Source organism: Engraulis encrasicolus, chromosome 13, assembly GCF_034702125.1.
Source record: "Engraulis encrasicolus isolate BLACKSEA-1 chromosome 13, IST_EnEncr_1.0, whole genome shotgun sequence".
NCBI lineage: Eukaryota > Metazoa > Chordata > Actinopteri > Clupeiformes > Engraulidae > Engraulis > Engraulis encrasicolus.
Window position 1 is genome coordinate 18,455,466 of NC_085869.1, and position 15,711 is coordinate 18,471,176.

Genomic DNA, 15,711 nt, shown 5'->3' on the forward strand with positions numbered 1-15,711 from the left:
ATGCACATGAAACATCTGCCCGTCTGTCTGTATAACCTATTTTTTTCTTAATTATAAAATCACTTTTGACAACCGTTAGCCCACATTAAGGCATAAGGAGTCCTGATAAATAGGCAATACATGAGCATTGCTGCTGATTTGTGTTAATTGGGCAATTGAAGACGCACTCCTTCTGACTACCACCAGATGGTACCAGAGAGCTGTTTCATGTCTGAAGACATCTCGCTGCTCTTACAGTTGCAATGCCAATTACTATGGCTGGAGGCAGTGCACGTCCTTTTTATTGTTTGAGTAACAGGCTGCGTGTGGATCTGCCGCTCGTTTCAATGTAATCCTGTTTCGCAGGCAGGCAGTCGTCCGACATGGCGACCAAGGAGAAGGTCCTTCCCGCTGCAAGAAGCATCTGACACGGGAAAGGTGGAGAGGGTGATCAACTTGCTGTTGAATATTTTATTATTTTACCTCTGGGGCGATCACGCTTGGATTTAGCAAGATTTCAAGCAGGGTAAGTAATCGTATGTTCTCATTTTCCTGAATGGAAAACGGTAGTAACACAACTTCTGTCTCTGAGGGAGATAAGCTCTAAAGCCGAGAACAACCTGGGGGTATTGGTGACATTGTTGGGTCTCGATTTAAGCGGTTTAATTGTTATAACTCTTTATTAGCCTGTGCCACCCGGGAGACCATCGGTAGTGAAAGCAGTGCTGTGTAGTATGTAGCGATTTGCCCGAAATTCCCATTGAAATAGACCGTGTTAAGGTCGCATTAACACATCTCAAGGTTGATTGTTGTTAGGTTATTACAATGTAGCAAACGCGGTGGTAATCTGCAGTGTTCGAATTTCTCAGCTGCAAAAGTTCCACACATGCCTGCCTGCCCGGCATTCGAATCGTTGGCAAGGATGCAGGCAGGGGAGCCGGTGGGGTGTCGTTTTGTGGTGCACGCTGTCATTCATTTTTTGTCTTTTAAAAATTAAAATAAGACTCTCTCTATATGGTGTATAACTGATTATAGTCTTTTAGTGATACCACCACCAACGTGTTTGCCCTTTCCCTCATCTCGTCACAAGATGCTCACATCTGATGATCTCCACGTCCATGCTGGAGACAAGGATAGCCTGAAGGATTAGTGTAGTTCTAATGTTAACCTACATTGTCAAATACTGGGCGTCTGAAACAGTTCCTTTCAGCCTAACTAATGCGGCATAAGCGAGCACTAATTATGTGGGTATTCAGAAAAGCATCAGTGTTTTATTTAAGACCAAGTCGATTAGGTGGTGCTATTGTTATTGTTACGTCCAGGTCGTATTCTCGTCAGAGGTTAGATAGCCTATTTTGTCAAGGCAATAAAAAACAAGACAGGTTCTTACAGATTTGTGGTGGACCAGGCTGTGGAGTTGGTGAATGGTGCATGGCATGAATGTTGGTGAGTGGTGACAGATGATCTCTTGCCTCTGAGATCTGTCAAAGACTTCCCCTCCCCCCATCCACAAGCCATGCAGCGTGCAACAGTCGAGTGCCATGACTTGGGATGGTTTTCTTTGTGGTTTCGAGCAGCTCATCCTGATCTATTCATATGGTTTGTGGTGGTGTTGGCTTGAGCCTTAAGCATTTCTATTTAGGCATTTCTGAACCACACCCTTACGGTGGTAGATTGGCTCCTCAGTATCGCCTACTATGTGACCATCAGTGCCATTGGTGGAAATATGAGTCTCAACCAGGCTTAGCTGATATACAATGCAGCTGTGGCGCTCCACTCTGCTCGCTGCCTAAAGGAGTTGTGAATTATCCAGCAGATGACAGTTGGCCGAACACTGACAGAGGGCTCTCTGTTCCAGTCCAAACTTATATTATGGACGTGCACTTCCCCCCTCCTTCCCCTCATATGGGAAATATGGACGCAAACAAGTGAAGAGAGGCACAATGAAAGGATTGGACATCAAACACTCTTCCTAATTAGTACAGTTTGTAAGGCAATGAACCTTTGTCATCTCAGGTTCTGTCATTTTCTACCAGGTAACAAGCCATGGTTCTGCACTAGTTTTTCCACATGCCTCATAGCCATATGGGCAGCAGTCATGGGTAAGTGGTTAGGATGTCAGACTTGTAGCCCAAAGGTTGCGGGTTTCGACCCGCCAAGTTGGTGGGGGGAGTAATTAACCAGTGCTCCCACCCATCCTCCTCCATGACTGAGGTACCCTGAGCATGGTACCGTCCCGCTGCACTGCTCCCTTGGGGCGCCATTGGTGACTGCCCCCTTGGAAGGTGGGGGTATAAATGCAATTTGGTTGTGTGTGGTGTGCACTTGTGTGCTGTGGAGTGCTGTGTCACAATGACAATGGCAATTGGAGTTTCCCAGTTGGGCTTTCACTTCACATGGGATGACATGGGACGAGGGCTTGGTGGGGATCGATGGATGATGGATAGGCTTGAGGGCAGGCAGGGGTCATCGTCACCTCTGCTCCTTACAAGGTATCCACATTAGATCCAATGAGGTTTTTTTTTAAAGAAGGGGGGGGGCTTTGCCTTTATTCTTCACAGAACAGTGAAGGACAGACAGGAAATGAGTGGGGAGAGAGATGGGGAGGGATTGGCAAATGACCCGGGACAGAATTGAACCCAGGTCGCCGGCATAGTAGTCTAGTGCCCTACCGTTACAGCCACGGTATAGGGATGATCCAAGGCGTTTAACTGCAGCATTGGGCAGAGTCCTCGTGGGAGAAGTGTAATTCACATGTCCACGTGGTAGTGTTCACAGTGCCTTGAAGAGCATGCTGCGCACAGTACATTATTTGAAGGCTTTCAGACAGCTGCTGGTAATAATGGGTGCCTTACATTGACTATGGTCATTAAAACCCCTTAAGACACTACCGCTGTTATAAATGAGCTGTTACCAGAATGGCAATGACCAAGTTGTAATGTATTCACTAAAGGCTGTGCACACTGTGTCATAGAAGTGTAGTGCTGTGGTAGTAAAGTTTTTTCAGTGATTATTACAACGTCCTAGTGGCGGCCGGGACAGGGGCTACCATCACGTCTTGGGTTTAGTTGTCCTGTGACCTAGCATAACAAAGTTTTTGGTGAGAGCCCGCACACCTCGAATGTTTCTTTTTTAGCAGGTGCAGCTTTTCAAGGTACTCCAGTCTTCATTTAACTCAAGGAAGAGCGCGACACTGCTTCTTCACAATTCACCACTTTTTTCTTTTTCTTTTTGTGCTGACGTTTCGGCACTAGGCCTTCATCAGACACTCTGTCTGACCTAGCATAACATATTTAATATAGGTGTTAATGGTGTGTCATTTTTGCACAGCTTTTTTTAAGTTTCTTCCCAATCTTTGAACTCTTTTGCACAGTGCATAGCCCCTTAATGCACACTGTACCTCCAGTGGCATGCTGTAATAGTCATTGAAAGGTTACCTACCTATAGTACTTCAATACTATGACATAACACAGGACCTTTGGTAATGCGCTATGACTCGGTCATTGCCATTCTGGTAACAGCAAATTTATAATAATGTCTTAATGGGCTAAGAACGGCAGAGTAGAAACCTCATCAGTGGCTGAAATTAATCCTTCTGTAGCAGCAGTGAGCGTCATGTGACATCTGACAACGTAGAGCAACTAAGCTTGGGGGTTGCAGACGGGAATAGTCAAATTGAATCAATATCTTGTTTGGCAACTTGAATTGTGTATTGATGAATAGTACCAGCGGTTATCTGGGCCTACCTTAGAAAACACCTCATGTTGTAAATGTCATTTTCCCTTTTAACTGGGCTGTAGGTCTGCGGGACACACAAAGGGCACTTGTCCAGGGTTCTTAAGGCTGGTCAGGCTAATTGGGGAGGTTTCCACAGCGCTCTCCCAAACACGCTCGCTGACCCCCACCCTCATGCGCTTCATTCAGGTCTTCAGGTTACATCACTGAAATGGAATGTGTGATAAACAGAGCAGAAGTCTACAGACAGAGAGAGCCTCTGGGGTGGTTTGGGGGAGTAGTGTGTTGCTTGTTGTCAAGACATTGATCAAACTGTGATTTAGTTTCACATTTTACAGTCCAAGTAAGTGAAGGATATGTTTCCTTTCTCCATGACATATATGGGTGGTGTGTGTGTGTGTGTGTGTGTGTGTGTGTGTGTGTGTGTGTGTGTGTGTGTGTGTGTGTGTGTGTGTGTGTGTGTGTGTGTGTGTGTGTGTGTGTGTGTGTGTGTGTGTGTGTGTGTGTGTCGGATTGTGGCTGGGAAGGGTTACCCAACTTCACTTATCCTGCTTGTCAAGACATTCATCAAACTGTGATTTAGTTTGACGTTTTCAAAGTCCAACAAGTGAAGGGTTTGTTTTCTTTTTCCATGACATATATTGATGTTCCTGATAAGGTACATTCCTCTTGTTTCCCTGCTGGGTCTGGTGTTGAACTATCATTGGAGTACGTATAGAGGCACCAGGCAGCTTCCAGTCAGGGTTGCCAGATGAGGCTGATGATTTCCAGCCCAAAAAATGTTCAAAACCCGCCTAGAAGCACAAAATCCCGCCCAATTCTATTGATTTCTATGGCAAAAAGTGGGCAGGTTTTTCTGATAAATGCCATTTTTACCCACACACAGCCATCCTAAGCAGCTGAATTGGGCGGGAACCAGCCCAATCTGGCAACACTGGTGTGGTGTTGTGATGCTGCTGGCAGCTCTTCGCTCACTGTCATCTGGGTGTGACTAAACTCCGCAGCACTCTGGCTGGGCCGCGGGGCACTTTGCCCATCCTCTGGCCGACATGCTGCTTAATATGTTTTGTTGTTTTGATGGCTCTCTCTGGCATGTCTGGGTTTCTCATTGCCTCTGTCAGGAACACGAGTTTGGATTTGCTATGTCTTCGTCTAATTTGGCTACAGCACAGTTCATTCTCGTTTTATATCAGAAAGTTGACCTAATTGGTTGCTGTTACCATATATGTTTTACCTTAAAAGGAAATGAAGAAAGCTAATTGATTTTTTCTGCACAAGTGATGTCAGACAGTTTTTTCCTCTGTTTCCTCTGTTTCCTTCTTAATGTTTTCAAAAACCTAATTCTCTTTGGTCAATAAAGAAGTTGCGATGAGATAGTGTTACCACGACAATTTTGTTTCTACTCTGAAAACCAACGGCTGTTTTAACTTCACTCTCTAAGTGTTGCTGTTGCTAGCCAAAGACCCTCTCCTTTTTTGCACCACCATCACTGAGCACTAAAAACACTGCAGTACATACATGCACCCTACAGAAGGCAGCAAGTGTACTGTACAGTATATACATGCACTAAGACATGTGTCCTCTATGAATGTGCAGGACTGAAGGACGTATCCAGGACGTACGCGGCACGCCATGTTGGATCCAGAGCTGCGTGCCTCGGCGGGCCAGCGGCTGGGCGCCCCTGAGACCATGGCCATCAGCACGCTGGCCCCGGGCCATAAGCCGCCCGCCATGCCCCCTGGACGACAGGTCACCGTCAGGGTGCGCATGCTAGATGACACAGAGGAGCTCTTCGACATCTCGGTGAGTGCTGCCATGCCATGTGTCCTGCTCTCTTACCTTTCTTTTTTTAAGACATATTTTTGGGCTTTGATAAGACAGTTAAGTGGTAGACAGGAAGCGAATGGGGAAAGAGAAGGGTCGGCAAAGGATCCAGGCTGGAATCTAACCCGGGTCGCCGGTGTAACAGTGCAGTGCCCTACCGCTTAAGCCATGGTAGGGCAGCTCTTACCTTTTTTACTGGAAGCTGTGTGACATACAGTGCATTATATACTATACAGATGACAGGGTGTAGTTCAGTGGGGTGGGAGGCTTGTAGCAGCACAGTTTGAAGTTGATATATTAATAATAATAATAATAATAATACTTTCGTTTTATATAGCGCCTTTCAAAACACCCAAGGACGCTTCACAGAGTGTTGTGTTGGAAAGTGTGAGTGTGTGTGTGCGCGTCAGTGTGTGAGCGTGTGTGTGAATGCATGTAAGTGAAAGTGCTTGTGGAACTAGCAGCCATAAGCCTCCAGGAAGAGATGTGTCTTAAGGTGTTGCTTAAACATGGCCAGTGAAGGGGCTTGTGTGGAAAGGTCTCTGACGATGGAAGCTTGCTGGAATAGATGGATTGTCCAAATGGTAGTAGTGGTCATGAATTAAGCGAAGAGATATGTGTGTGAATGTATGGAATACATTCATGAGTTATTATAGTGTTATTAAGTATGGAGTTATTCTAGGTCAAAGATCAAGTCATATCTCCTGTTTCATTTGATGTACAATGTAATATATATTTGTTTTGAAGCTGGGCTAACACGGTGCAAATTTCCACTTTGACCTTGAAGGGATACTGCTCTATCTGCCACTGTAGCATAATGCTCAGGCAGTTTTTGCCTCGAGCTGGAAAAATTCACCCATGCTGAGGTAGTAACATTGTGTTATAAAGAACTGTTAAAACAATTCCTTCTTTACGTTTTTATAACTTTTTTTCAAGGCAAAGTAGCAGTAATCTTTTGAAGCGCCTCAACTGTGCCGTGCTTTGGACAGTAACTTTCCACTTAAAAATGGAGAACAAGATATGAACATATGAATGTTATAAAATTGCCTCTCGCAAGCAGAATAAAACTCCAGAATTTCTTTGCTGGCATTGTTGTGCTGCTGAAGGTCACAATGAAACAGCCAGACTTTCTAGAAAACTGAAATAACTGAAATAAACAAGTACTTCACTATGACGTATTTCATGAAAAAGTGTTTTTTGGAAGAATCTCAAAGCCCTGGCAATGTTTTCAGCAACCATGTGAACTGTATGGTGTCAGGTACAGTAGAAACACAGAACTTGGGTATGCGATTTTCTGCATGGTTGGCTGCTTTTATTTTTTTCCCCTGACCACAGGCCCTTACTCTAACAACAAAGAGTCAGACTTGGGAAAGACAGAAAACGAAAGCCCCAAGATACAAAACAGAGAGATTGGTGTGTAGATGAGGGGAGAGCTTTAAGTAGGGGATATCTCCAAGAGGTACTTGTGTTAATGATGCATGTCTTAAAAAAAAAAAAAAAACAGTTTTGTCCCAAGTTTTCTTTGGCATGCGTCCAACTGAACCGAGCTTAACTTTCCTTCCCACAGTTCACTGTATGACTTCCTGTGTCGACTCTATTGCTAGAGTACAGTGAGTCACGAGAGCGGTGTGTGTTTAAATTAGCGTGACAAACTATTGTCACGAGGAGGACAAACAGAAAGGAACCGAGAGGACAGGCTACGTGGTGTCTCTGCATAATCTGCTTTGTGGTAGACTCACTCTCACCCTAACTGCTGGGCCCGTTTCGCCTTCACCTTGCACCTTACACCTGAACGTACAGGATACTGCACCATATGTCTGCACGCAGGATAGAAGACATCCAGCACGCTGACATTTGTGATTAGATTTGTAACGTGAACTAAAAGCATTCAAAGTATACTGTAGTAAACCTCGGATGATTCTCCCTGGCTGAGAGCTCTGAGCTTCTCAAAGCCATAAGAGAATATAGATGGAGCATTTTTTCTGAGTGCTTGTGCAACTGAAAAGATGTCATTTTATTTAGAATTGAAACCATTGATGCTGTGATTCAACAGCTGCTGCGAGTCAACAACTGTGGCTTAACCCATTGATACCTAAAGCACCTGCAAAAAATGCCTGCTGAATGCCTAAGCCCTTGTTGGAAAAGTTGCCCTCAGCCTATAAAAAACAAAATATCTTAGCCTCTGATGCACATAAAAACATGAAATAAGTTGCATTTAAACCCTAAGACCTTCATCTTGCATTAGAATGTGTTCATTCAGCTGTAACATACCCACATTTTTATTAAAAAAGATAAAATCTCAAGAGCCTGAATGCACTGAATGCAGCGTATATGTGTCTCCAGGCACCAAAGGTTAATCAACATATACGAGTCATCAGGCTAAAATGGGTGTATTAGCTTAAAGCTATGCTCTATGACCCTCATCTTGTGGGTCTGTTGTGGCGATGTCCTTGTCTGTCCTTGTCCATTCACATTACATTACATTACACTTGTCCATCGATTCACACCAGTATAGCCAGTATAGCTTGCAGACAGTGCTTCCTTTCAGTACCATTGCGAACAAATGCAGGGTAGTATTGTGACTGGTGACGACCGCCGTCTCTCTGCATAAGGACTGGACCATAAGAAGATTGCCACTGGTGCCAGTCAGCCACACAGTAATGCCATTGCACCACACACGAAAACCCTTGTGTTTTGACAGAATAGACATTCAGTGTATTTTCAGACACAATGAAGACAAATCGGTATAGAGATGTGCTGAGTTTTGCCCTAGATTCTGACCTTGTTTTGCCGCAGAGGGTGTATTTTGAGGGGGGAAAGTAATATATGAAAGCACCACTCCACTCACACACGGTGAGGTGTTTCAGCATCTTCACTAGATTTGTTAACCATGCAGACCTGTGCAGATTGAAGAGAGAGAGAGAGAGAGAGAGAGAGAGAGAGAGAGAGAGAGAGAGAGAGAGAGAGAGAGAGAGAGAAAATGCTCAATTCACTCCAGATTTAATCTTTGCAGTTGCCTTTTCTACTTGACCTGTTTACCTGCTATCTGACCATAAATCTCCTTATGTGTTTGTTTTAATGACCCTGACCATTTTCATGGTAGCGCTGTACAATACACCCGATTTAACTGTATCTTTTTAAATTAGTTGATTTGCTTTTTCACATTTGCACAACATTGTAAAATAAAACGATGAATAAAAACTGATTGAGTTTAAACTGAGTTTATAGGTAAAACAGGTTACAAGAGTCTACTAATAATTTGAAAAAGTTTACTATCTGTTTAAGTTTATTGCCTTTGTGCACTGCGATACAGTATCGTGACTGTGCGTATCACGATTTCTCGGCGTGATACAGTATCGTTACAGCCCTGTTTCACGGATGTTAAGAAATCGTTTTTGAAGAGTTTTCTGTTGTCAGGAGACTACCGGTAGTCTGAGTCTCCTCCGCATTCCAGTCTTGCAGTATTGCCAGTTCTGATTCTGGGGACCTGTGCAAAGAATTTACAGAATGATGTTAGCTTGTTGCAAAATGTCATTGTGTTACAAGCTGCCAGCTGAGGTTTGGTTCAGTGGCTGATGTGGGACATTTGTTGTTGGTTTTCAGACACTCTGCACTGCAGTTTTCTTTCCCTGTAGAAAAATAAGATGTTTTCTCCTTCGTGTCACCTCCTGTCTGTGACATTTGTGAATTTAATAGCTATCTCTAGCTACACTCCCCCACCCATCTCTCTCTTTCTCTCTCTCTCTCTCTCTCGCTCTCTCTCTCTCTCTCTCTCTCTCTCTCTCTGTCTCTCTCTCTCTCTCTCTCTCTCTGTCTGTCTCTCTCTCTCACACACACACGCACGCACACACAGTGGCTGAAAGCTGCTGCCTGTATGCATGCTGATGGAACTAATGGGAAATTTAAAAGAGGCTGTGGCTGATGGATGGGAAATATCCTCTTTTCCCTTTCCCCCTCTCTTCTCCAAGCTGGGTTGCATGAGTTTGATTAGGTAGGCCGCTGGCAAACTGGTGAGCGGGCCAGCATATTGATGTTCTCCTTCCAATGCAACAACTCCCTGGCCTGCTCGGAAAAAAAAACACACACACGTCTTCTTCTGTCTTATCAGTGTGAACAATTTGTCTTCTGTGGTTGGAGGAGGCTCCCAGCTTTGATAAAGGGGTTTGGGGTGTCTGTCTGTCTGTCTGGAGAACATTTAAGTCAGTTGAATAACGATGGAGATGAGATCTTTTTGTCTAAACAGGGCGGCAGGAAATGCACTCATCGTTTCTCTGTTGCATTGGCAGATTCATTGAATTCCTTCATGAATACATTATCTCATATCGAACTGAGATAAAAAATAAAATAAAAAACATTGTGAAGTGCTCACACGGTGGAGATGCTTTATTTGACTACAACCCTGGGAACATTTAAGGCTATTATGAAGACATGTGTTGGTGTTTGTGGGACTGTCAGCTGGGGACGATCGACTGTGTAGCGTGAAGGGGGGGAGGGGCAGTGCCCCCAGGGGAATGGGGGGATGTTCCATATTTGTCCCAAGTAAAGAACCATTCATGGGAAACCACACAGATTGCAGTAACCTTAAGGTTTAAGTGAAATTGAGCGCAGCTCCAAAGAGCATTCCCCTTCCTGTTTTTGTTTGTATTTGCGTTTTTGTTTGTCTTCTCGGACTTCCTGGTTGCGTCTTGTGTGCTTGCTTTTGTCAGGTGATGAGCGAAAATATGCGTCCTCCAGTCCAGAACCTGATCTGATGGCTATTTTGTGTCTGCAGTTATTTACAGATGGAACCTTAAACAGTAACAGCATTTGAGGGGGAAATGATGAATGTGTTCTGCCCTGAAGGGATGGATGGTAAAACCCATCCCCTCCCCCTCCCCCTCCCCCTCCCCCGTCTAAAATGTGTCTTTTATGCTCCAAATGCAGGGTGGCCTCACACACTGGCTTCGGTTACAGTCCATTGAACATATTTATGATGGCCCACCAGTTCCTCATGGGTTCTTCCTCTACAAAAGCACCCTAAATAATAGAACAGTTACTGGCCTTTTTGCAGGCGCCTTTTCCTTAGGATTCATCTGATATAACATCTTTTTTATGGGCTGCCAAGTCTAGTTACATACTTCTTTGTCTGTCATCATTGCTTTGTGATCATAAGCAGCGATCATCTACATGTATTTGTTGTCAGTTTTAAAGCCCATGACATAAAATCATGTTTTGCAGCTCTGTGCACTTGTTTTTGACATGAAACACTGTTTGTGTTGTGTGTGAAGCTCTGGAGGCAATTTGCATGAGCGTTATTTATGACGGCAGCCCTAACTGGTGTGAAGTGTAAAGACTAGAGTGTTATTTATGAACTCACTAACTGAACTGGTGTAACTGTTGACAGTGAAAGTGAGCTCATGGTGATACCAGTAGATAATCCTTTTAAGAGCTGCGCTATGATATCTGGCTTTAGATCTGCGGTAGCGGTTTAACAATGCTCTAATGAGCAACTGAAGATTACAACTCCCCACCATCCCCCATGTCATTTGTTGGCCGGATGGATCCTTTCAATATTTCACCACGTTTGCACATTTTTTTCTGTTAATTAGCTCTCGCCCCCTGGGTTTACTTTACATGCAGTCTAATCTACATCTTTAGAGATGTTTAATTCCCCGCCCGCCCCTGCCCGTCTTCTCCTTTCATCTTGCCAGGGTTTTTGTGTTAACACGTCATGGCGTGGAGGACGGAGACGAGAAGGCTGTGTTCTCTAGTCACGATTGGCCTCTTTTGACTGTGGAGGTCATTGGCTAACACACAGGGCTGGACTAGGGGAGAAATAGGGCCCGGGCACTCTTGGCTTAACCCCTTAAGACACGGCATTATAAATGAGCTGTCACCAGAATGGCAGTGACCAAGTCGTAATGTATTACTAAAGGCCCCGTGCACTGTCATAGTGGTGTAGTACTTTAGTAGTTAACTTTCAATGTCTACTACAGCGTGCCACAGGAGGTACGGCGTGCATTAAGGGGCTACAGGGGGCCCCTTATAATTAGCATCGCAGAACTGACTCATCGGTGGGCCCTGCACTCTTGTGGGCAACCTTTTTCCAGAAATGTAAAAGAAAAAAAAAATATTACATTTCTGAAAATAGGGGCCTACAAGGGTGCAGGGCCCACCAGGAAATGCCTGCTATGCCAGATGGCCCGTCCAGCCCTGCTAACGCTCTCAGGGTAGAGAGACATGCGCATGGCAGAACAGCAACAAACACAAGAATGCTCAGTTTGCCCAACAGCACCCCAGTGTTCACTCGACCGTATTGGGCCAGTCCAGCTGAGACCGCTGTTGTCTTTGCGTGTAATCCGCGTATCCCGTTCCAAACTGTGAGAAAGGACACAGGGGTCAGAGAGCAGTAGATAGAAACGTCAGTCCAGTGGTTCTCAACCTTTTTTGAATAACCGCCCCATGGACCACATCGTAAGCCTGCCAATACCCCCCTTTAGTATTAAAAAAGCAAAACAGATTAATGCCCCCCAATGGCAACTAAGCTCCTCCCCCTCCCGACTGTAGAGCCCCTGTTGAGAAACACTAACATTAGTCTATGAGAAGACTGAGAAAGTCTATGGAGAGATTTTATGCTGAAGTGTTAAGGCATCTAATAGCATTTTTATTACATGGTGATAATGGGCTGTAATTGCTAAATCGAAATAATTGCTGGATAGCGTGTGCACTCAGGCTCTATATACAGGCGTGGCTTGGCCTTGCCTGAACATGTTTACCATTTTGTCTCTTGACCCGTTCACTAACATGCTTTGAGAGAACTCATTGCCTCATTCTCATGTTTCAAGATGGAAAACGACAACAAAAACAACAACGCAAATAACAGAAGAGTCCAGAAAACGGGTCACGGGAGACCTCCCAGTTTCTTTGGGACAAACATGGCAGCGAGCGTCAACACAGTGATCAACTGACTGATTTTCTCTCAGTAAGCATTCAATTACTCATGTGAGGTGCAAAGTAATTACAGGCCTTGGCCAACTCAGTCAAGAGGCCCCGATCGCCAGTGAATACTAATGAGGGAGGGGGCCCCACTTGTTTGGGGGGAATTCAAGGCTCCACAGGTTGGATTTTGGCCAAACAAGTGGTAATGCAGAATGCAAAACACGTTAATGTGTTGTTGTGAGCCATCTAGAAACATCAGGCAAAAACATAAAAAAAAAAAGCATAAACAGAGCAATAATGGCTCTACATTAGAATTTGAAAATCATCAGGATGTTTTGGATGTACTTATGAATCCGTTTTTTTTCTGTTGCACACACATTACTGTAGTATAATACAGGACCAATTTGAGATTACTTTCCATATGTCACAGTACATTTTTATACATGCATTGCTGACACACATTTGGGCTGTTGTGCAACTGGAACCACTGGCTCTCCGTCTCTCCAGTTGGCCTGTGACCATCATGGAAGTTATGACGGCCTATATGGAGAAAGGATCCATATGGGTGTCCAGTCCAGCTGCCAAGTGTCAGTTCTCTCTGACACAGTAGTGGTTTTCAAAGTGGGGGCCGTGTGGACCCCTGGGGGGCTGCAAGGAGAGGTGCTAGGGGTGCTGCAGCACAGCAGGATGGCAGGAAAAGTATAGCACAACAAAAAAACAAATAATTGAATGACCTGAATAATGTGAATAATGTGAAACTGAACAAAATAAAACAAAAATAAGCTAAGCAATATTTCTGTTGCTATTGATATTATTTTATATCCTAATGGGTTGTGGGTTGTGAAAGAGCACAGGAAAAATAGTGTGGCCCGACCCATGTAAGGGGAGCCTTGGCTGTAATCTACCGGTATATGGGGGGGTCTTGTCATGGTAAAGTTCGGAAACCGCGGCTCCTCTAACAGACCACCTCTCCACCCAGCTCAGTCTCTCTCTGCCCCTCCAGACCAGGCCCCTGACAGGGAAGAATGTGTGGGCTTTGCGGGAAACAAGTTTAGCCACGCTCAGACCCGACCCGACTCCTCCAACTCTTCATTCAAATGCATTAGTCTCGAGACATTAGTTCACATAGCGCGCAGTGCTTATACAGTTGGTTCGTAGTCACCGCATCAAAATACAGTGTATGGTGCAGCAGCGTGGAGAATATTTCTCATGCCGCATGGCAGTCATGGCCGACTGCTTTGGCTGGTGGCTTTTGTTGTCATCTGGTGATGATATCACGGGGATAACAGCTATGCTGGAAGTGTGAATGCCTCCCTGATTACATATATGTGGTGTACTTGTGATAGAACAGCTTTTTAAAGTACTAAACTGATGCTGTGGCATCTCTTAAAAACATTGGCTTACTCCGGACTCTGGAGATGTTGTTCTGCACCCATTATACACAATTTAGCACATTGTGGTAAAACTTTTTTTCGGTTACCTCTGCTCATCACTGGGTTAACACCCCTCACAGTTAACAAGGCGTTGTAAAATTGCTTATCAATGAACAAGTGTGACATGGTAGTCCAACTAGCTAAGAGCATCATCAACAGGGTTCTCAATAGCAAAATATTATTGCAACATAATTCATTAACTAATTCTTGAATTTTTGTCTGATATGTATGATTCTTTTCATCACTTCCGGAGGCTGTTCCTCAACACTTCCACATCTTGTAACTCCATTTTTATCCAAAATGTGTACATGCATTCATTCATGTTACCATTGTGTGATGAAAAATGTTGGAAAGTAGTAAGCATTCTTGATTTAATCATATAGGATGCACTTGTGTTTCAGCTCCGTTTTTTTTTTAAGGGCTCACTTGACCATATGGGCAGCGTTATACTCTCGTTTTGACGCAGTGTAGTGAATGACATTGAGAATTTCAGCAGTTTTTAGATCTAGACTGATCTAAAAAAAAGTTGTGAATACTGCCGACAGCTCACAGTGTCCCAGAATGCTTGATATGAATCGACGTAGAACATTTGTAAGCAGAGTTTCGCTGTTCACTTTTGACCCGCTGTGAAGGAGAATGATGAGCCTGTTGTGATCGAGCTGGCAGAAACAGATTGGAGCGGTTAGTTTGTTTGCTTAGTGTTTTTTTTTCTCTGTCCTTGGGAATGCGTAATGATGTCCTGCCTGCCTGCCACAGTGGCAGCCCTAAAGCACAGTGACATTTCTGAGTCAATACAGACTTAGTGCCATTATTGTAGAGGGATTGATGCTTGGATGAAGTAAACCATTCTAGTGAGTATTTGAAGGGGATAATGCATTGAAGCAATATTTTCAGCAAATGTTGCCAAGCAACAACACGATTGGCTTGCAGCTTTAAGCTTGGGTGATTAAGAAAATACTCTAAGAAAAGACTGATCTAAGTTTGGATGCTTAATAAACAGTGGTTTAAAAAAGTGATGATGAGAAGGTTGCCTGACAACAACTGTTTTTTGGGGACTGGGGAGCAAGTGTCTTGTGATGTTGAGGGAAGTGGGAGAAAAACACAACAGCAACAACATAATGCCTGTCATCCAATGGGATTTCTTTTGGAAAGAAAAAGCATCTCTGATACGCTGTCGTGGAATCTTCTGTTGTCTGAAGTTGTTTTGAGGCTTCCGGCAGCCATCCTGACTCCTTAGGGAGAGCAAGCTTTCACTCCAGTCAGCAATAACCGCTGAGAACCCGATTCCTACATTCATATTTCCATATCTTCCTTCTCCAATACCATTTGCATTCACGTGAGACTTCAGATGAATGTGATTCATGACTTTTCGTTTTTTTATGTTGTTGGATCATCCCTCCATTCTGCTCTCATTAAGCTCTGATTATTTAGCTGCTTGCTTTGTTAGAGGCTGGCTGCCAGTATCAAGGGGCCACTTTATATTCTCCTGCTCGCTTGTGTTGTGTTGTGTTGCGTCTTCCTCCTCACTGGCTCGGCTCGGCTGAGCTCTCTATGTATCTGCTGGCTCAGTGCCAGAAGAAGCTCCATCTATCTATCTACCCGTCTGTCCGTCTGTCCGTCTGTCCGTCTGTCCGTCTGTCCGTCCGCCTGGCCTGTCTCAAGGTTACCATGGAGATCCTTCAGACAGGCTCAGTACGCTGGCAGAGGAAACTTGAGGTGAACAGACAAGACGCTCCACTTCTCCTCCTTCATGCTCCTGCTCAGCCCTTGTTGCCAGATTGGGTGGTTTCCCACCCAAATGGGCTGCTTAGGATGGCCGTCT

General features: G+C 44.5%; 1 protein-coding gene across 2 annotated transcripts in view; it reads left to right on the top strand.

Annotated features, from left to right (window-relative positions):
• Positions 1-358: 358 nt before the first annotated feature.
• The window catches only part of LOC134460791 (FERM, ARHGEF and pleckstrin domain-containing protein 1-like), an 80,125-nt gene continuing 64,772 nt past the window's right edge, over positions 359-15,711 (top strand). For both annotated transcript variants that reach the window (XM_063213339.1, XM_063213340.1), the window contains exons 1-2: positions 359-505; positions 5,311-5,517. In XM_063213339.1, the coding sequence (XP_063069409.1) occupies positions 5,347-5,517 (171 nt within the window). In that variant the 5' untranslated portion in view covers positions 359-505; positions 5,311-5,346. The remainder of the gene's footprint in view (positions 506-5,310; positions 5,518-15,711) is intronic.